General features: G+C 40.9%; 3 protein-coding genes and 1 long non-coding RNA gene across 6 annotated transcripts; 2 read left to right on the top strand and 2 right to left on the bottom strand.

The window, feature by feature from the left end:
* Positions 1-986: 986 nt before the first annotated feature.
* LOC135617442 (uncharacterized) lies at positions 987-6,236 on the bottom strand. The gene is made up of 8 exons (XM_065117640.1): positions 5,737-6,236; positions 5,075-5,643; positions 3,615-3,731; positions 3,348-3,526; positions 3,172-3,265; positions 2,145-2,222; positions 1,815-1,916; positions 987-1,361 (listed from the first exon to the last, which is right to left on the bottom strand). The coding sequence occupies exons 1-8, from the start codon at positions 5,759-5,761 to the stop codon at positions 1,230-1,232; spliced, it is 1,296 nt and encodes a 431-aa protein (XP_064973712.1). The 5' UTR covers positions 5,762-6,236; the 3' UTR covers positions 987-1,229.
* Positions 6,237-7,765: 1,529 nt separating this feature from the next.
* On the top strand, positions 7,766-14,698 carry LOC135617441 (serine/threonine-protein phosphatase PP-X isozyme 2-like). 2 transcript variants are annotated; one of them, XM_065117639.1, is made up of 9 exons: positions 7,928-8,048; positions 8,702-9,773; positions 10,111-10,263; positions 12,343-12,405; positions 12,486-12,571; positions 12,674-12,749; positions 12,826-13,094; positions 13,852-13,930; positions 14,013-14,698. In XM_065117639.1, the coding sequence occupies exons 3-9, from the start codon at positions 10,144-10,146 to the stop codon at positions 14,061-14,063; spliced, it is 744 nt and encodes a 247-aa protein (XP_064973711.1). In that variant the 5' UTR covers positions 7,928-8,048; positions 8,702-9,773; positions 10,111-10,143; the 3' UTR covers positions 14,064-14,698. The 2 variants fall into 2 exon arrangements, with proteins under 2 accessions (XP_064973710.1, XP_064973711.1); XM_065117638.1 differs by lacking the exon at positions 8,702-9,773 and having other exon boundaries at positions 7,766-8,048.
* Positions 14,699-14,969: 271 nt separating this feature from the next.
* Positions 14,970-17,698, top strand: LOC135616197 (uncharacterized). 2 transcript variants are annotated; one of them, XR_010488294.1, is made up of 3 exons: positions 14,970-15,778; positions 16,032-16,938; positions 17,004-17,698. It is a non-coding gene; the product is annotated as an uncharacterized LOC135616197 (long non-coding RNA). The 2 variants fall into 2 exon arrangements; XR_010488295.1 differs by having other exon boundaries at positions 17,029-17,697.
* Positions 17,699-18,180: 482 nt separating this feature from the next.
* Positions 18,181-19,524, bottom strand: LOC135617439 (blue copper protein 1a-like). The gene is made up of 2 exons (XM_065117637.1): positions 19,266-19,524; positions 18,181-18,651 (listed from the first exon to the last, which is right to left on the bottom strand). The coding sequence occupies exons 1-2, from the start codon at positions 19,435-19,437 to the stop codon at positions 18,323-18,325; spliced, it is 501 nt and encodes a 166-aa protein (XP_064973709.1). The 5' UTR covers positions 19,438-19,524; the 3' UTR covers positions 18,181-18,322.
* Between the last annotated feature and the right edge of the window lie 2,184 nt (positions 19,525-21,708).

Here is a 21,708-nt window from a genome sequence, read left to right as displayed (position 1 = left end):
GTCTGCTGTAGGTAGCAAATAGGAGAGGGAGCAAGGCCGGCGAAGAAAAGCAAGACCGGCGATGAAGGAAGAGAAGGAGTGGATGAGCAGAGCCAAGACGGTGCTCGTTAGTTACTGTGGCTGCTTGGCTAACACACGGCAATATTGCTGTCGCCAAGGAGGAACTGCTCTGATACCATATTAGAAAATAAATAGATAAATAAATTATAAAAAAAATTGATTGTTATTAACATATCCCTCTTCCTTTGTATATGATATTTGCTTCAGTTCCCGAAGCGAATGCGGTCAGGATCACAAGCAGTATTGACGAGGTCTGGAATCTCGTGATCTCTTGCGCTGGAAGATTAAGCAAGCGAAAGCGAGGCTGGATCTCATCAGTAAGATCGGATAGGTAGAAATTGCACGATTCCTGATTCTTCTTGAATCATTTGTTGCTCCTTGGACAAGATCAGTAAGAAGAAGAAGAAAGAACAGAGTTTCATTGGACGAACTACGTGATCCTTACACACTTATCCAACTTGAACCGTTGCAGTTTGTGTCAAGTAGAAGTCATGAACGAAACGCCATTGCTGCAATCCACGCGAATGGCGGGGCTTGCATGGAAGCCATGGTGTTCGAACAGTGTCGTCCTTCTGGGACCGAAGCATGAGGTTTTACTCGATCGTAACATGACTTGACCTTCTGATGCTGATCTTTAGGAAAGCTTATGATCATGGATGGAATTCCCTTTCCACGAAACGTCAGTCACCATCAGTCGCGTCAAACCAAGTGGAAGGGCCAGTGATAGTTGTAATGTTTGGAGGAACGGGCAGCGGGCTTTAATTTTTATCTGTGATAGGAAACACAAGTAATGACAATAGCGGACTGAATCAGTCACCATTAATTGCATAAAACTGTAGCGAAACTTATAACGCTAAGGCTTCTTTTGGCATGTTCATCTTTAGACTGTTCTCGTATTTGGACTTGGGGAGTAGGAAGATCTGAACTCAGTGAATTTTCTTTCTTTCTTTCCTTCTTTCTTTCACAGTGGAGCAAATTCTTTTTACACGACTACAGAAAATTTTATCAGGCTGGTTATTACCCCGAACCCAAGTCATGATATCTATGAAATAATCTCACTTTGCTATTTTAATCTCCGGTCTTCGCACATTGGGACGAAACCTTCTACCATCTCCGCAGCAGCATCGACCGGCCAAGTTTGAATGTCTGGTTTCGCTCCAGTGTATCTATCACTCGTTTGTCTTCAACATATTGAGTCGTCTCAGCCTTTGGTCGAGCTCAGCCATGACTGCTGGTTCCTGTTTCTTCCTTTCCTTTGTGATTGTGTTGCTAGTCATAGAACCAATTTTTTCAAAAGCTACCTGCAATGAAACAGTGGATAAATCACCATGGTCACTTCTTGATGTTCAAAAATTGGTCAGTCACTGCGCTTCTTATCTTGAGTCTGCCATTTAAAACATGGCGGAAACCTCATACAACTCAAACTATTCCACTCATCTGAGCTCCTCAGGCAGACAACCACTGACAGACAATAATTAAGGTTCTAAGAATTGGCATCCAGGAGGTAACTCGATACAGTTCTCACGAGCTACCGTACAAAATATTCCTCTCACTATTTTCCAATGCCAATTAAGGAAGACAATGCTAGATATTTTCTTTCAATGTTATTAAACTCCAACCAATAGAATTCAAGAGAGGAGCCAAGAATGCTATTTGAACTCACAATAAATGGCCTAACAAAATATAATTGCAGATGCTCTAACTATGATAAAAGAACTTCCATTGCTGGCAGCAAAATAAGGAAATGTTCATACCCTCAGCAATTCATCAGGGTTGTATAGATGATGGGTGGTCGTTTGCAGAATATCAATTACCTCGCCGATTTGAAGGGCCTGTAGCAACTCTTCTTCCTTCATCTGTGGTAACATGGAGATTGTTAAAGCATGACCATGAAGAAGGACAAATTATAGTCCTATCGAATGCTGTTCTATCCAAAACAGATTGCATGTAATTTCTTTCTTCATGCGTAATATACTATAAATCGATGACCTTTCATTGCTATATTTAAAAGAAGTGCTTCGAAAATTTCTCAAAGCAAATGAGTTTACCTATAAAAGAACAACACACAAGATACAATTATATACCTTAAAGAATGCCAGGGCAACATGGAAAAGAACCTTTGCCCCCTCGTTGAACAGAACATCCCAAACCCGTAGTGTTGTCTGAAAAAAACTTCTATAATTAATATTTCAAAGAGATGATAAGAAAATTTTAATTGACATAGTTAAATATGATGTTAGTTCTCACATTTAGATGCTCTCTCTCTCTCTCTCTCGCACGAGATTGTGGACAAACTTGCATTTAAGTAGAAGTTATGACTTACAGATTATGACTGTTCTCAAAGCAAATGTGTCAAGTAAACTCATTGCCTAGTAGTCAATCAAAGATACTAGACTACTAAGTTTAACTAATTAGCGTACATAAACACCAAAAGTCTTTTTCTTTTTTCATAACAAGTTGGGCCAAAGGTAGCTTAGACAATCCACATAAGTGATGCTAAATATTCTACTCATCGATGAAATTAGTATAATATGTTACTATGTTGCATACAAATTATATGGCAAATATTTCTTAGTCCTTTTGGGTCTCACATCAATTGGCAATTCATTAAAAATTGCTCAAATTTTATGTCACCTCTGAACGTAAGTTGTTATGCTAAATATTCTACACATCAATGAAATTAGTATAATATGTTACTATGTTGCATACAAATTATACAGCAAATATTTCTTGGTCTTTTTCGGTCTCACGTCTATTGGCAAATCATTAAAAATTGCTTAAATTTTATGTCACCTCTGAACGTAAGTAGTTATGCTAAATATTCTACACATCAATGAAATTAGTATAATATGTTACTATGTTGCATACAAATTATACAGCAAATATTTCTTGGTCTTTTTCGGTCTCACGTCTATTGGCAAATCATTAAAAATTACTTAAATTTTATGTCACCTCTGAACGTAAGTAGTTATGCTAAATATTCTACACATCAATGAAATTAGTATAATATGTTACTATGTTGCATACAAATTATACAGCAAATATTTCTTGGTCTTTTTCGGTCTCACGTCTATTGGCAAATCATTAAAAATTGCTTAAATTTTATGTCACCTCTGAAGGTAAGCTCTTTGAGAAGAGGCATAGGAACCATTCTGTGGCTACAAGAGAAACATCAAACTCCATAGCTTCCAAATGGGTGGCTATCCTGAATGGTAAAAAAAATTGAACTGGTCATGGACATTAAAGTAATGAACATAGAGTTGGCAGCATAGAAGCATGGAAGTTACCTGGGGCACTTTTTTGCAAGAAGATCTCTAAATACCCTTTGCTCCACATGGCATCCGGAAAGGTTATCAGTGTAGCAGTCATTCACTAATACATTTTCCAAGAGGACAGCAAGCAACCAAAAAGCATCTTCCTCTGTTTTCATTACTAGCAGCAGTAAGGCAGCTACATAATTTAGACCCTGCAATAGCAGTTAAAATTTTCCAATGTCTTAGAGGAACTGCAACACATTTATTTTAGTATCAAATGAAAAGGCAAACTCCATTTACCTGGCAATAACCAACATCTGAATCCCGGAAAGAATACACAACAAGGACCCGCCGAAGTGATGCCTGACCTTCGGGGCTGTCTAACCATGGATGAGAGGGAAAAGTTCTTGGAAGATCCTGCATGTATTCCATGGTATTGATTAAGTTAGTAAAATCGTGAATTAAAAAGCCATAGGAATCAAGATTATAAACACTGCTTGAGTTGGCATATACTGGCACATTCTTACCAGTTCAACCAACAACTAGTATCACACCATATAGCTTGTTTTTCGGTCAATATTTTTTTAAAATAATTTTCTTCAGTGATAATTGGGCAGTTCAGATTGGTTTACAGACCATATAGTCTGGCAGAGTGTCAAGACCGGCACTAAACCAAAATGTTAAACCTTCATAAGATTTGCGTCCATGATAAATAATGACATATCCAACTCTAGTAGTACTTTCACGATTTCCAAAGAAACCTTTTTCCGTTGGAACACATGGATTATCACAACTGCTTCTATGCTTCAAATGAAATAAACAACCTGGATGCGTGGCTCTAGGAAGAAACTCATAAAATTCACTGGTTACAAACTCTCTTAAAGTTGAAGATATTAGTGTGACGATAACTAACATGGCTAAAAACCAGCAACCGGATGAAAAGATGATAGTATGACTTTGGAAGATTTACTAGTTATAATATGATGCTCTTAGAATTATGACCAACTGTCACATCTAGAAACTGTCCTATCAAATGCAGGAGTGTGCATTTCTCATTTCCAACTCATCACCTAGACACGTTTTGCTTCTATAAAATTCCTCAGTTGTTTTTAATTATTTTTCATTCATTACATTTGATGTCTTACAAAATACCTTTACATGGAGTTGAACCTATTAATTATGCAGACACTGCATTAATCACTAGGATATCTCAACACTTCTAACTCATGATTATTTCGGATACAGATGGACACAAACAATTGCACATTTGCACTGACAAAGCCTTTCCCCCCCCCCCCCCCCCCCCCCGCGCCCCCAAAATTGCTACAATAATGGAGTGGTGCAATATTGTTAGCATGAACAACATCCACATCCACGATGAACAACCTTGATATATTGCCAATAAAACCTGAAATCTTCCATCACTGCTATTTGGATTCCAAGGCATCACCATTGTTAAACTTTTCATGTGTATTTAAGCTACGTGTTAGTGAGGAATGCTTAACTCATTTGTTTTTGTTTTGCAGTTCATGTGAAATATGAACTCTCCGATAAGCACATGATGACAGAGTTGACATGAGATCTTACATCCTTTTGAAGGAGGAAAGATACGATTTTGTGATATGGAGTACTCCTAGGCATCATATCCAAAAAAACCATACAACATTCTAAACCAATTTTTAAGATAATATATCATGCCCATAGCAAATCATACTAACTCAATTTTATATTTTGGTATACCATGAGAATCAAGAACTCACATGATCGATTTGTCGTGTGGCAGCTGTGATTTTCCCTTCTGTAGCTCTGATCAGATCATCATAATAGCTCTCAGGCACCGTGGATCGCTTCTTTGCCGCACCAGATACGGAAAGCCACACCTTTGGCCTCAGCACCGGGGGTATCCCCTTCCTGATGAGCCTCTTCAACGTGATTGTGTTGGCAAGTTTCGACAGCTTTAGCGAGGCGACGCTGATGCCCTCACCATTCCATGAGATTTGCGGCTGCAGGTACCAATTTGCACCTTTGCTCGCCTCGAGGTCCCACCAAACCTTGCCCTGCTCCCTCACCCTCTCCCTCACCTCATTCAGAACATTGACATCGTCGATGTTCCCCTCGACGGTGAACCCGTACATATCTTCGAATTTGACAGGGAAGTTGCTTGACTTCTTGGGAATGGAAGAGGTGATGGTGGTGGCCCTGGATCTAGGGGTGGCTGAGGTTATCCAATAGGGTCTTCTTGTCGGGACAAACCCATCGGACACTTCTCTCTGAGCTTGGGCTCCAAACATCCTGTCTTCGCTGTCTTCTAAAAGTTGGTAGTGGATTCCTTTGGGAAAAGAACAATAAAATCACTTGCATCAAACAGGAAATGAATTTGCATGAAGCAACAACACAACAGAGACGCAAATAATCGCATTACCTGAAGACAAGAAGGATCTCATCATCTATGAATCGAACCGTGGCTCTTTATGAAAGAGAGTGAAGAAAAGTTGGAACTTTTCACAATGGAGGTCTTAAGGTGAGAAATGATATAGGAGTTCACAGCTCGCAGTTTGATGTGAAAATCTTGACACTAAAGAGAAGAAGAAGAAAAAGAAGGGATGCGAGCTATCGCAAGCGGGTCAGATTGAAAGGGCAAACAAGAAAAGCTCGGATGTCTTCCGACTATAAACTTGTGCAAACCTCGCCTCCACGAAGATTGGAATGGCATGACAACGATAAAAGAACAAACTCCACTTTCCTTTTTCTTTATGTTGGGAGGGATTGCCTTACACGAGAGAGAGGGAGAGAGACAGAGAAATCCCATTGACGAGGCCATAGGAAGCAAAAATTTCCATCTTCTTGCCAGTTGTGAAATCGAAGGAGCTTCCGTTTGGTGGTGGATCTGACGACGGATAGGCGGAAGGGAACAGGAGAAATTATGGGAGAGAGGGGATTCAACAGGGTGGTGATGGAGACCGGGATGCCACAACGGCGTCGTATGATGACAAGGGTGGCCTACGAGTGCTCCGAACAATGGCATGGATATCACCATAATCTGAACGATGGAGATGACCACATGCCATGGTGGTGGGGTAGCTGGACATGTAATGGATGTCCAAATTTGGACTTTTTCCCGGTAATCGTCATGTGAATCGGGGCGTGAAAATACCGGACTGCCCCTAGTTAATTACCAAAGACCCAAATCTTCTAAATTTAGGCAATGTCGGGTCAACGAATAGACGCCACTAGAATCTATGTACCAAATTTAACTTTTAACCCGTCATCTGTTTTTGGGAGCCAGCAACTCGATTAAATTCCGTGTTCGAGCATCATCGTATCAGCAAGCGGTTGGGAGTTTGGATGATTGGAGAGGTTGACCGGGTCTCGTATGCGTTGCATGTAGGAGAGGCAACCGCGAGACGAGTGGCTGAATCAGGAGATAGAGATACAGAAAGCAAGAGGCCGGATGTCAACCGTCGTAGCAGTTTGGGCAAACGGGGTGGTCGTGGAGGCATGTTGTTGTCAACCTCGAACAAACGACAATTTGCTTGTGTGATTTAGAGAAGCACAAGGGTAAGTGCAGGAGGTAGGTAGGAGCCGAATGAATAACATGAGATAATGTAACGTAAAAGAAGACCCAAAGGGCCGAGTCAGACATGAGACTCAGCCAAGCGACGGACCCTCGTGCTCGCGCCGTTCTTCTTGGACGGTGAAATATTGCCCAAAAAAAATCTCCAGCTGCTTTCATGCAAATGCATCCAAACGACGAGTGATGATGGCTTCTCTGTACTTTCCTTGCCTCCGAAGCGATGCACCGGACAGAACCGAAGGAGTGTTCATGACTCATAAGAACACCACATGTACTGCCGCTTTCACCGCAGCAGCTGTGAAAGCCAAAGGAATGGCTGGCGCATGTGATTGGATGAGCCCTCGAGACATTGCAATCTTGTCGAATGAGAGACACCAGGGCAGTGGAAACCGGAAAGCAAGCGTGATCGAATCTAGCAAATTAATTCAATCAATGGAGAAAGAAGACGATTTGAGCCCTCGAGACACTGCAACCTTGTCGAATGAGAGCCTCCAGGACAGTGGAAACCGGAAAGCAACTGTGATCGAATCGAGAAAATTAATAGTCCTCTTGCCCGCCTCTTTAACCCCAACGCGCATGACCACCCAAAGCCGGCTATCCAATCCTCTTGTTGCCTTTTTAACCTCGACATGATCACCCAAAGCCTGTGCAAGCTTGAAGCTCCGGACAACCTTCCCACGAACAAACAAGCAGCAGGAGCGGTGCTGTCACATATGTCGTCCTATCGGGTCGAACCAGTCTTATCAGGTCGGGTTTCAACTTGGGGTGCGGCAGACCCGCTCTGGAAGACTGGGGGGTCCGAGGTGCAGACGGATGGCCGTCACCGGCGCATATATATATATATATATATATATATATATATATAGAGAGAGAGAGAGAGAGAGAGAGAGAGGGGATTCGCGTGCCAGAAAGTGAGAGTACTTTGAAAGGCCGGGCGCCGAGGGCTCGAGAAGAGAGAGAGAGAGAGAGAGAGAGAGAGGTTGGGGATAGATCGGGTGGGGCGGCTGAGGCCGGCGGCGATGTCGGATTTGGACCGGCAGATCGAGCAGCTGAAGCGGTGCGAGCCGCTGAAGGAGTCGGAGGTCAAGGCGCTGTGCCTTAAGGCCATCGAAATCCTCGTCGAGGAGAGCAACGTCCAAAGGGTGGACGCCCCCGTCACCGTAAGATAACAGCTCTTTTTCCTCTGATGATTCCTCTTCTTTTGCTTTGGGCAATCCCATCTGCTTGATCTATTCCCCCCTTTAACCTCGTTCTCGTCGTCTCTTCTCTTTCCTGAACTTTCGCCCTTTCTTGAGGTAGGTCTCCATTTCCAGATGCTTACATCAGAGTGGGGATAATCTGTACCTTTATCGAACGAGGGTGATTTCTTTGTAAATATTGCCCCTTAAGTGAAAATATAATCTTTAGGGTTTCTTCAGCTTCGTGCTAGTTGAGTTTTGGTAAAAATAGGTCTTTTTGATAGAATGTAAAGCTCTAATAGAGAGTTGTATTCAATTGTATCTTGTTGTTGCCTTTGCTATTTTAGAATCGTGAAATTTCTTCATGAAATAGCGTGTTGGTAAATGCTGATTGCAAGCCGTGACCTGTTCTACTGGCCTTTTAATCAAGCACCTGACATTCGTCTTGAGCTATTAGCAGTAATACATGTCTGTTCACCTGTATAGTGGCCTCAAAGCAGCTCCTGTCAGATTTGCTAGACCTTTGAATTTAACATGCATATGTTTCGGACTGGAAAAGATGTCTTCTTCCCGCCAACTAGAAATGGTTTTCAGGAGATTAATTATTTGAAGTCAAAATCTTCTGAAATACACAGGCATTGAATTGCACAAAATTAAGGGAAGGATGATATTTTCTTGCAAATGACGTAGAAATTGCTCTCTTGAGTGGTGAACTAGCAAAGGTTAGTATTACTTGCTAAATTTTATGTTGATGTGAATGCCAGAAGATAATGATAAAGTCAGTAGAACTAAAGATCAAAAAAAAAATTTGCCTTACAATGATGATTAAGTTGAACTAACAGTAAAATATCGTGTAAATGCATATATATGAGACATGTCAGATGCAATATATCATGTACTTAGTTGAATTACCTAAACCATGAAGGACCCAAGTGATAGCTCACTTGCTGCTTTCAAAGGATCAACCAAATTGGAACCTCATTCCGTCCAGAAAGGACCTACACAGAAATAATATGTGTCAGTCGAAGAAGCGTATGATAGGTAAAATGTTGTTGCCGCTCTGGAAAGAGACCAAACAAGGAAAGGTACAAGCTTAGAACTTTGTTAGCACAGAAGGGTCCTAATCTTTTTTAAGTTACCTTTATTGTGCTTTTAATTAAGGTGTGCTATATTTACTTGTGGCCACTCTATCTATTCTGTTCTTCATACATACAAATTTGTGGTGAGAATCTATCCAAATAACTATAAATAATTTAACTAAATATATTACTTTTATAAAACTTAATGATGATAAAAGATCAATGTGGCTGACCTTAAAGCATTATGACTTATTGTTGTTGTCAATTTGCGCAAATATCATTGCACTTTCTAGCGACAAAGTTGAGGGTCAAATTTAATGCAGAAGTTATTTGGTTGTCAAGAAATTTAGCATTTTGGTTTTCCTTTCCAACATCTAATATTTCATAGTGGTAACACTGTCATAAGTTTTCTAAGTATTTGAGAACAAATAAATACCTTTAGTATGTTCAAGGGATACTTATTAGATAAATCTTTGGGAAACCTTTTTTTTTTTCTTCTACTTGAAGTTGATCTAATATGGACTGTGTATATTTCATTGTTAGATATGTTAATTTGTGACATTTGTATTGAGCATCAGCTGAAAAAGAAAAAGGCTCAGTGGGATGTGACTGAGGAAATGCACTGGAGGTACTGTGTTACTGATATTAATGCTTTGATGATGAATTGGTGAAGTGTACTGATTGACTAATTTCATTTAAGTATCATGATGAGTAACTAAATGCTCTAAATTCTAATGCCAAATACATGTCAATCTTTGCATATATGATACCACATACATATCTTTCTTCTTCATATATTTGTCATATCGTTTATCGTTATATTAGACATGATGTTCTAATGTATTTGTATATTCTCAATCTTGTACTTTGTATGTCTAGGTTGGTTCATGCAAGCAGCTTTTGCATAAATTTTCCTATTTAGTGCATGGAAGTTTCTTAATGCTCTCTGACTTGTTTGTTCTCAGATATGTGGTGACATTCACGGGCAGTTCTATGACATGAAAGAATTATTTAAGGTTGGCGGCGAATGTCCAAAGACCAATTACTTGTTTTTAGGTGATTTTGTTGATCGTGGGTTTTATTCAGTTGAAACCTTCCTGCTGCTGCTTGCGTTGAAGGTAGCTACTCTTTTCATTGGATGACAGATTTCATAAATATAATTTGCTAACTGGTTATATGACCTGTTCATATGTCTTGTTTTCTGCATGGTCCGGATTCAGTACCTCTCTGTCTTGTGTATGCACCCTTTATGAGTTGGTGGTACCCAGTGTCTGTAAATCTTCCAAGAACTGGTGTTTTCAGCACTTAAAGTTCAATGCATCCAAACAAGGGTCTTAAAGCTGAAGATGGTGTAAGTAGGTACCATGGAGGATTATAAGATGATGAGATACATTGTACGGTTGGACATTTTACCCTTTTTTCTTTGGAAAGTATCTTCTATTTGGAAGATTTGCTGAATGAATATGATCATGTGAAAGATGTTTCTTTTGAATCTGGGTATCAGTTCTTTGGATAACTTCGGTCAGATGAGTAAGGAGGAAGTTTGGATGGATTCAAATATTCTTAGCATAAGAAATCTTGATGGTTCTATGCAAACAAAACACAAAGCGTTTTCCTTGCAATAACTTCTGTGTTTTTTGGAACTTACATGATGCATTCCCCTAGATGTGGCATTTAATTTGATGAAACCCGAGTCTGTTTCTGGACATGTTTCTGCATCTATTATCATCAATTTGTTTCTTATTGTTTATCTTATCCATGTTCCACCCATCCATGCGATCTACAGTTGACCAAACTAGACTATCGCTTTTCCAGTAAATGGATATTTTTGAAGTCAATTAATGGTATACAAGTGTGGCACTCCCATAATAAAGATTCTAAAGTTTTTTTATGTGCAAACTTTCTTGTGAATCTGTGAACAGCAATTTTTTTCATATTTTAGGACTCCTGTAAATTTTAACATACCTTTGAATCTTATTCCATTCTCCTTTTGTATTCCTCATCTGAAGAGCTTAAGAAAGTCACATGAGGGGTAAATCACTTGGTGAACCCAATAGCCCATAATTTATTGTGGTTAATGAAAACCTTTTTGCAGTTTCTTAAGCATATTTCCAATCTATCCCTCAAACTGGATACGAACATAACGTATATATTTCTTTCCTTCTTGACTAACCAACAACTTTAGCATACATACAGGCAGGATGATGTACCAAGACATTGAACCAAATGAACTATTACTATGTATGGAAGAACCACAGACTCTTGTTGGCTCTAAAGTTTATTATGGATTGCCTATGAAAATATAATCATTTGAATTCTGCAATGATATTTGGATATCTTAGTTAATATATGTAATTAAGTGTGTCCCAACTGCCCTCGATTCATAGCTTTGTGTGTCCATGATAATAGTGATCCTTTCACCTTCAAATGCCACATAACCTGATGAAATAGAGCCATTATCTAGTACTACAAGGACACATATCTAACTCTCATGACTCATAATGATGAAGGGTTCTTATCAGCCCTTATTTCAACATTCTCAGGCTGCCTAATTCAAGTAAAATACACTCGATGAAACAATAGAATTTGGTTAGTTGATAGGCAACTCGATGGTTGAAGCTCCAATAATGCAGGACAAAGGTAGAGTTAACTGTATCTAGTAGAATTCGGTCAATGCATCTAAGCTACCATTTCGAGTATTGCATTCTGAAATTGAATGATCTCATAAATCTACTAAGGTAAATTACATTTTCTTTCTGTGAAAATAGAAGGTTGGCTTCGATTGATGTGATACTGGGGTCTTGTTTTTCAGCCCTTTTTGGAATTTCATGACAACAAGGTGAAATTAGAGTGGTTTTGCTATTTGATGAAATGTTTGATTTGTTTTCTTGGGGTGATTTGTGGTCTCAAGGATTCAAAGATGTTGCTTTCATTCGCTGTTATGGAAGTTACCACTCTTGTTGTGGATAGAGCTTGCTGGGCAGTAAATATGCCAACAATATACCTTTTTTACCCATGGTCACATTGCTTCAATTAGTAATTATGCAGTTGCCCATGTTTTCTTTGGACTTTAGATTGGCATACACCCATAGAGGTTAAGTTATCTATTCATGATCAGTTTATTACCCTTCTTTGGCTGAACTGTCCATGATATTGATTTTCTTATAACTCTGATTCATTTTGCTAAATTTGTGCAGGTGAGGTATCCAGACCGCATAACACTTATTCGAGGAAACCATGAAAGCCGGCAGATTACACAGGTGAAGGATCTAAAGAGTAGAAGTTGCCTTAATTCTTTTTAAATTTTTCCACAAATGCTACATTTGTTTCTTTTTAACAGGTATATGGATTCAACGATGAGTGCCTCCGTAAGTATGGATCAGTAAACGTATGGCGATATTGCACGGATATTTTTGACTACTTAAGGTAATTTTCTTAATGTTTTGTTCTATTCTCAAGTCACAGTTTTCGAAAAGTGCGATTCCTTATTGTGGTGATTGTATCTATAATTCTCTCTGTGTTTTGCAGTCTGTCAGCACTTATTGAAAACAAAATCTTTAGTGTCCATGGAGGTCTTTCTCCTGCTATAACAACTTTAGACCAGGTCTATTTTGTTTCTGTTGGTTGATATGTTTTGTTTATTCTCCCATTTAAAGCTCTTAGAATTATCTGATCAACAGATCCGAACAATAGATCGTAAGCAAGAGGTTCCTCATGATGGAGGCATGTGTGATCTTCTATGGTCAGATCCAGAAGATGCTGTTGATGGCTGGGGTATAAGTCCCAGGGGTGCAGGCTATTTGTTCGGAGGGAATGTTGTTATGTCCTTTAATCATTCAAATAATATCGATTACATATGTCGTGCACATCAGTTGGTTATGGAAGGATACAAATGGATGTTTAACAACCAGATTATAACTGTCTGGTCTGCTCCTAATTACTGTTACAGGTATTTCTTTTGTCATCTTTCAGTTGTTTGTTAGGTCTCTTGCTAGTTTTCTCTTGACCTTTCTTTCAAGATTGACTGGAAAGAAATGTTGTGTAAACCATGGAAGCTAGCCGTTTGATGTCTGTCTGGTTAAATCTTTTGAGAACTACAAATTTATAGAACTTCTGGTCCTCTATACCAGTAAAAGTTTGGAAATGTACTAGTTCCAAGCATAACAAGCTGTTGGCATCTTGGGACCACTGATGGTATTGCTAAGCATGGGAAGAGGCTTACTTACTCGACTGCCTGCAGATAGTAAAAGACTTGTAGATACAGCTGCAGTTAATTCATTTCCTCTTCATATTTCCATTACACATCTTTACTACTTGTGACTTGCTTTATGAAAATGATGAATACTGGGCTACTCCATGAATCAAGTACTGATTTCTTACTGAAAAAATTGGAGTTTCTTGTTTCTTCTGTCAAGGACTTTTGGGATCACATCATTGTGATATGTATTTACAATTTTCATGGATAGCTTGTATTTGGCCCGCACCAACGGAATGTCATTAGCAGTCACTGTTCATGGTAAAGTTAGTTAATATGGTCATAGAAAAGCATCAAGAACTTAAAAACAAATTTTTTTTTTTTCTTTTTCCTCCATAGTTGATCGTTTTTGAGAAATGTGGCTGGCTGCTGCACTTGAATGCCTTGGTATAACTTCACTGGAAGAAAATGTAGTTTCTGTAGAGCTGACGATCTAAATGAATTCTTCTAGGTGTGGTAATGTGGCAGCTATACTTCAGCTGGACGAGGGCCTGAATAAGCAGTTCCAAGTATTTGAAGCTGCACCACATGTTTGCATCGAGAACATTTTGTTATTCTTAAAAAATTGTTGCTATTTTGATTTGTTGTTGACATGCATTCATTCCTATGCAGGAATCAAGAGGGATTCCTTCCAAAAAGCCACCTCCAGATTACTTCCTCTGAGAGCAAGCTTGAGACCTTTGCTTCTGCCTCTGTTTGAAGTCGCGGCAAACTCATCAGATTTTTTTCCCCATGCTGAGGTGGGCTTACTCTGTCTGGTCCTTGTTGCAATGTACATGTCGGTTCCAATATCCGAGGGTCAGGTTAGTACTGTTGTAGTTGCAAATATGTACACAACTATACAAACAATTTTTGCACTACCTACACAAAATGTTGAAGGAATAAATGGGAATTCTTTGGGACGGTGCCAAACAAACAGTGCTGTCTGTCGACTGTGGGAATCTCTAAGTTTTGATACTTACAATGCCTGATATGCCAAAATGATGGGCAAGTGAATGAACTTTTGAAGCACCGGGTTGGAAGACCATTGTCAATGGAGAATCACGGGAAGCCGGGACACACAGCTTGAGGTTATTGTTACAGAGAAAAGGATCACCCTTTATTCAGTTTGTACAAGGCTTTTACCATGTCAATCATCACATTGGCACCTTGGAAGCCCCATTTAGCATTCCTTCTCTCTGCGACTAAGATGTATCAAATGCTGAATTCTAATTTTGTCTTCTTTAGGTGAATAATACAATTCGACGAAATATGACTTCAGAAACACACAAAAGTAGTATATCAATTTCCTTTACCGATGGTCATAATTCCTCCCTATCAACTTCAGCTCTCTGACAGAAAAATAGTTAAAAGAAATTTGTACTCCAATAGTCATGCGTAAGCCTACAGGCATCATCATCTCCTATCATCTTAAAGATTATATTTGTCCAGAGTGTCTCTGCGTGCATGGCAGCTTGAAATTTGACCATCGCTCGAGGTGGAAGAGAGAAGATGAAATTGCAGCAAGTACTCTCTCGACCATTTTATTGCAATGGATAGCACACGACTAGTCTCACTCCTTCCCTTATTATGCAAAGACAAAATATATGAAAGCAAACGAGCACAGAGAGAGAGAGAGAGAGAGAGAGAGCAGCATTCATTGCTTATTAAATGTGAAGCGGACATGAGAACTGAGGTAATGTGCCTACACTCATAAGCAAGCATAGTTACCAGGACTAGCGCAGCAGGCCATGTGTAGGAAACTAAAAGCAGACGTCCAGAAGGCCCTCCTCCTCACTTTGTGGTTTCAACAAATGGGCAGTGCTCAGGTCCAGCTCTAAAGCTCTGCCACCTTGAACCTAACACATGGGGTTTCCCTCCCACTCCTCCACCTGCATCATCAACACAATCAAACCATGTCCTTTTTGGACAACGCAAGTCACTCTGAATCAATGTACCAGTTGGCTTATCAGGGAGAGGTCGTCGAGAGTCGAGTACATCGGAGTGAGGAGTCCTCCAAATCTCGAGCCTCTCCTCTTGACTATTAGCAGTTGGCGAAAATTTATCAGCCGATCAGAACAGGGAGCACTCTGCTTGGAAATTCTCGTGGAATGGGTCTGGCTGGTGGTCTTGTCAGGCGACTCTTCTCCAGAACTCGATCTCGTTCGGGCTTTTCAAAATGTCATGTAAAAACCACTTCATATCTCGGATACACTTTTGCCGCTTTGCTATGGCATCCTGTTTGTCTTATGATTGGTTGATGCTTGTGGTTAATATGTTTCTTTGACGTGAGGGACTGCTCTATTATCTGGGACCAATTCGCTACCGCTGGAGAATTAAACTGTGGTTCATGAGAGCAATGCATCATGGAAACTGCTGATTGATGCAGCACCAAGCATGTATTCGATCTCCATCTTCTCCTCAGTTTTGTGTATGTTTTAGTATTAGTTAGAGTGGTGTTGTCGGTCTGCGTTCTTTTATTTTTGCAATAGATTTCATTAAATGCTGCTCCGTATTTCTAATTCCCCGACTTCCAAGTTTACCACATTGTCCTCTGTTGTCTACACTTCTCCGTTACCAGAGAGTTGCTTATAAATAAATAATCTTCTTCTTACGTTACAAGTTGGACTTGTTGATTTTGTTTTGGAGTAGGATAAGATGGTGCAGAAACCATGCAATAAACCGGCTATCGATTCGTTAGTTCTGGCTCATGAATCGCAGCTATATTTGATCAACTCTGGGTCTCGACAGGAGAGGCGCTTCCCGGTAGATAGGAGCAGATGGAGTTCGATCGGACTCTACCTTTGCGGAGAAGAATTCAGTTGGGTTCTGGCAGAGTGGGACATAGCCTCTTGCAGAGAGAGACACTGAAGCGACGATGAAGCAGCCCGAAGCTGAACCTTCAGGAGACGGTGCTGCAACCCATGGAGAAATCAAAGTAGAAGAGAATGAAGAGACATGTACCAAACGGATCGAGAGCCTACTGCCCACACAGTCTTCTCGTCGAGAGGAAGCAGCAATCGTTATCCAATCAGCTTTCGGAGGATTTCTGGTTATTTCTACATCCAATTACTTCCCATGGATGAGAGTCATGATGACGTTCTGCTAATCGGCATCTTTCACGAATTATCCCATCACCCTAAATGAATGTGGACTTGCTTTGAAGAAACTCGTATTCTTATAAAGACGCATCCTCCTCGCGATCGATCGTATATATAGTTTATGAAAGTGATGTCACCACAGAAAGAAAGGAAAACGAAAACTGCCCTTCATTAATTCTGCAACACGAATGCTGCTCTAACCTGGGATGGGATGTAGAACACTGGATTTCACAGGAAGACGTTGCTTCTAACCTCTCTCCTTTGAGATTATGCTGTTTGAGTTCAGATTCACTTGCAAGAATGTTTCTTGCATATTTATCTATGAAGCTGTGTCTCCCTTGCAGGAAGAGTGGGACGACAGCACTCTTAGCTGCAGCATCTCAAACCTGAGAATCCGGAACAAAATGGAAGCGACGACCAGACGCCAAAGAGCCCTTGCATACGCTCTGTCACAGCAGGTAAATCTCGCGTAGATTCAACAGCTCGATGCATACGGTGATGAATTAATGCTGGCTGACGACAGCTGAGAGTGATGGATGTGAACCCAGCTGAGAACTCGCGTGACGAGAAAATGATGGGCGCAAACGCACCCCACTGACCTGGGCGCGGGGTGGAGCTGGCTAGAGAGATGGATGGCGACACGGAAGCAAGAGCAGATATCGGTCCATGATGATCGTCGTATTATGGAGCCGTTCGATCAGATTTCCACGACCAACACGGTCGACAAGAGATTTGACTTGGCAGTCGGGGAAAAGGAAATCTGTGGCTCTAATGATGTATGGGTGAACGTCTATGCCTCTTCCGTGCCTTGTCAGACTCCCAGAATCGGTTGTCCGCCAGATGGTACAAGGAAGTTGAAGACGACGAGAAGGAAAACGATGCCAGATTACCACTGCAATTCCCAGCCTAGCAAGGTAAGCATCGGTTTCTTTCTGAAGCGGCAGCAAGGTCTTTCATCAGCGACACGGATGCACGCCAAGGAAAACGAAAGCGAAAGCGATGATGCTAGCTAGGCATGCATCATCGATATGTTATTCTAAAATATGGAACCTGAATCTATGCATTCATGAGACTGCCGAACTGACTGACTCACATGATTAATCTTCTGCTGCCGTAGTTTTGCAAGTAGACACTGATTGTCTTCCAATAGTGTGCGTCTGTCAACGATATCCATCCACACACGTTTATATCATTATGAAAATCCATCGCTTGTTTGGTCCTCCTAGATAAGCAAGAGGGAGGGAGGGAGCACGAGAGAGCAGCAAGAGAAGAGAAAAGGTGGAAGCAGGAACGGATCATCGAGAGCATGTATGAGATGGAAGGAACAGATATGTGATCCATCCATCGGACCACTGATAAATGCATCGTGAATAGGTTTCTTGCTGGATAAGCAGCTCCATTGCTAGATCCATGGCATGCAGTTTTTTTGAAGTTTCACCGAAGACCAACAACGACTTTCTGAAACCCAAGCAAAGGTGGATTAACAGAGACCACCGTGAAACGCGGTCGATCGAGTGAAGAGCTGGCATGGCACAACTTTAATTGCCATTTGTCCTCCTAATTATTACTGCACCGCGACAATATGATGCATTAATATTTTAAGCTGCGAAAGACCTAGAAATTGTCGTTAAAAGACCAGAGATCAAACATTGGAGCTTAAATTAGACGTACGTGTGTAGTAGGAATAACCCCACCGAGCATCAGAGAATATCCTTTTTTTATAATAAAAACAAATTAAGCCAAATCAACAAACAGACGGACGAGAATGCTGAAATGCACCACAAGCAACACCATAGATCTCAAACAAGTACACCAGCGTATGTTGAAACATGGAAGATGGACTCAAGGCCATACGCGGGCTAAATTGATGGCCAGAGCAATCCACACCAGATAAGTTGCTTTGAGATGGATGGGGGCGGAGGATTCAGGTGCTGAAGCCGCGACTCCATCTGACATCACATCCCCGGGCATCACGTCCACATGCAATTTGAGTCCCTTCCTGCAGTTCTCCAGCTTACCGCTACTGAAGTAACGTGTGCCTTCTCCATCGAGACTCACTCTGTCAAGGCCATTCACGTACATCCTAATTGGGTTGCTCAGGTCACACGACTCGTACTCTTCCTTGCTCTGTAGCTCCATGAGGCTTTCTTCGGCCGCGGAGTATGCAAACCCTGCCAGCACCACAATCAACATATAGTTTTTGCTAGAGATGCGTATTCCCGGGGTGTCAGATTATGTCCTAGTCATAGATCACGGACGGCTTCACCATGTTTGATTTCAAGGAATTGGCAGCACGAGCATAAGCGGCATTAAAACAAACTTGATTTGACGGAATCGTAATGCATTTGCGGAATACCGGTTCAGATCAAACACGAAGCGCCCTGACAATTGGTGTAAAGTTTTCAGGAACTATGCGAGTTTAGCATGAGAGAAGGCAAGCGTGGATGGTTTAAAGGTTTGACTCGACGGATGATGGTTTTTCCTAGGTAATATTATCAAGATCCGACACCTGACACTTGTTCTTCATAGTTTCATGGATGGACTTCATCACTATCATCGTGATGATCTGTAGTTTCTGGACTTGTTGAGGTTGCTAGCTGTATATGCTTCGACGTTTGCTAGATGTTTAGAGAACTATTGTAGATCACAAACCAGCAGGTTAGCTGATAGCATGTCTTCCTCGGCGGCCACTCACACAAGCACGCACGATGTATTTCTTAAAATCTATCTATCTATCTAACAAAAGAAGGGGAGAGAGAGAGAGAGAGAGAGGATCTGATCTTACAGATGTTGTCTCCGACTCTAAAGACCCTGTCGATGGTCCAAGCAGCCACATCAGAAGAGACATCCCACCCATGATCATCGCCCACTATATGTTGCACCGCTTGTGCTGATGTCAATAGCAAAGCGACAACAGCAGCAGCAGCAGCAAAGGAGCCGCCGAAAGAAGCAGCCATGTCGTGAAGAAGAGAAGGGGAAGGAAGCAGATGGTGGAGACGTGGGAGTGGAAGTGCGGCGGAGGGAGGGGCAGGTATATGAAGGAGGTAGACGCGAAATAACAAGGAAATGTTTATTCCGTTTCCTTCATCCACCCTTCTCAACCAACCGTCTGTCTCTCCGGTAGGTGGCGGGACGAATGGTGGTTTTCTCTCGTCGTCCGAACCAAACCGATAGGGTCTCTCTCGCGTATACCAATTACCGATAGCATCTAAATTTTCACACAGCCACGGTTGTTTGTAATATTAATTTTTGGCACCCAAACAACAAAATGCACGACTCGATGCCCATTCATTTTTTATTTTATTCGTGGACATATGACAGACAGACAGAGAGACGCCCCATTCATTTTAGCAAACAGCAAAGAAATATTAGATTAGTCCTTCCCAAAACAACACCCGATCCGAAATCGTTCTGAACCACAACGCCCCCCGGTCACCACCGACCGACCGCTTATGGGTCACAGAGACTGGGCTCTCATGGACCGTAAGACTGGCACTTATATAGCTGAACGGGTCCAAAGATGGCTCGGGTCGGGCTCAGCCTGCACCCACGGCACCGGACTCTAAACCAAGCCGCAGAGGCCCTGAGCCGGATCACATGTGCGGACCGTGCCCAAGCCTAGACAGCACAGCTCTGGGCCTGATAAGCCCGTGTTGGCCTGAGCTGCGACTAATGTACAAGGCCGGGCCGCACCGCGCCTCGGGCCTAAGTTCAAGCCACGACGAGCGCTGGGCGGCGACAAGCCTAGCCGCCTTGGTCGCCGAGCCGGCTGCCAGATCCGAGCCGATCGAAGAAGGGGCTTCAATGGGCCGGCCCGCTGAGCGGCGCTGTTGCCGACGCTAAGCCAGACCCTAGGTTGCTCGGACTGCAGGCCCAGCCCGCACCGAAACCAGCCAGGGTCTTGGCTTGATCCGGGTTGGGTTAACCCGGTCCGAACTCCGGTTGGACACGAGTCAGACCGAATCCGAGCAGCTGAACCTCTCATTCCAATTTCAATGAAATGCCCACTTTTTAACATAAACTTAACTTGAAAAGCTACACTTTAGTCATGCAAAAATTATCAGAAAGTTAGAATCAATCAATCAAATAGATTTATCAAATTAAAAATTCAAAATATTTTTTCATGAATTAAAAACCCAACAAGTTCATAATTCTGAATTTTAAAATATACAAATAATGAAAATTCGAATATAATTTCATAAAACATTTGAATGTCTACATAAAATAAAAAAAACTAATTTTAATCCAAAAACAAAATTTTAAAAATTTAATTTATGTTTGTATATCATTTTTAAAATCTAAAAAAAATAGTAACTCATCTATTTCTAAATTAAATATTTAGAAATTTTCTAAATATTGTAATTATGAAATAATACTAATATTTAAAATAAATATTATAACCTGCCTCTTGCATGTATCTGACACCACTTTGTCACATCCTTAATTGAGATTGTCAAAGATATATATTACCCAAGCGATAGCTATCCGGAAGGATCAGTATATATGTTCATTTTATGCAATCGACAAAGGACCTACAGAGCAAGTAATATGTTATTGTGCATGAAAATAGTAATATAATTAGGATCTCAAATAGTAACTTTTATTAAATATAAAATATTTTTAAAAATGAGTTGAGCGAGTGCATACAAAAAGGGATTTCGAAGGCAGGGCTAATGTTCATGTAGTACTTTCATCAAACAAAAAACAAACACACTAAAGACGTTGCATCACCCTTAGATATATAAACAAGACTCCATCCGCCCTAGTGCCACCCAGGGGTTCAAATGCAGTGAGACGGTTGACGTTTTACATTGTAAGACCGTTCTATCATAAATCATTATGTGGCACAGAGTTGTTTTGATTAATTTTTCCTTCATATGGTATCATACAATTAAAAATATTTTTGAGTTTTATATGATAAAAATATAAAATAAAAACACTAATAATAAACCATATTACAAAACTTGAAGGGTCAATGGTCTTCTCCTGTAAAGTTTGCCCATTGCATCTTTGAATCCTTCACCATCTCCTCTGACTACATCCACGCTATCCTTCGAATATGAGATAACTTGATGAGAGGATAATACATAGACATACTACCTTCGACTAACACATCACCTAAAGATGAGGAGTTGATGGTTGTTGATTTCTGACCACTTTGAAGGGACTTCCAATTGAAGCAAGCTCAACTATATTGGTGAGAAGAATTGTGTTATTTTGATTAGCTT

The sequence above is a fragment of the Musa acuminata genome, chromosome BXJ2-7 (assembly GCF_036884655.1).
Source record: "Musa acuminata AAA Group cultivar baxijiao chromosome BXJ2-7, Cavendish_Baxijiao_AAA, whole genome shotgun sequence".
NCBI lineage: Eukaryota > Viridiplantae > Streptophyta > Magnoliopsida > Zingiberales > Musaceae > Musa > Musa acuminata.
The sequence above is the reverse complement of the archived record's forward strand: the minus strand, read 5'-3'. Positions and strand labels throughout refer to the sequence as shown.

Coding starts and splice junctions, on each gene's coding strand:
- LOC135617442 (XM_065117640.1), bottom strand. CDS start 5,761: ATGATGAGATCCTTCTTGTCTTCAG. Junction 3,527..3,614: donor CAGATGTTGGTTATTGCCAG/GTAAATGGAGTT, acceptor CTGCTATTGCAG/GGTCTAAATTATGTAGCTGC. Junction 1,917..2,144: donor TTGCCCTGGCATTCTTTAAG/GTATATAATTGT, acceptor ATGTTACCACAG/ATGAAGGAAGAAGAGTTGCT.
- LOC135617441 (XM_065117638.1), top strand. CDS start 7,908: ATGTCGGATTTGGACCGGCAGATCGAGCAGCTGAAGCGGTGCGAGCCG. Junction 12,406..12,485: donor AAAGCCGGCAGATTACACAG/GTGAAGGATCTA, acceptor TCTTTTTAACAG/GTATATGGATTCAACGATGA. Junction 13,931..14,012: donor TATTTGAAGCTGCACCACAT/GTTTGCATCGAG, acceptor ATTCCTATGCAG/GAATCAAGAGGGATTCCTTC.
- LOC135617439 (XM_065117637.1), bottom strand. CDS start 19,437: ATGGCTGCTTCTTTCGGCGGCTCCTTTGCTGCTGCTGCTGCTGTTGTC. Junction 18,652..19,265: donor TAGAGTCGGAGACAACATCT/GTAAGATCAGAT, acceptor TGGTGCTGGCAG/GGTTTGCATACTCCGCGGCC.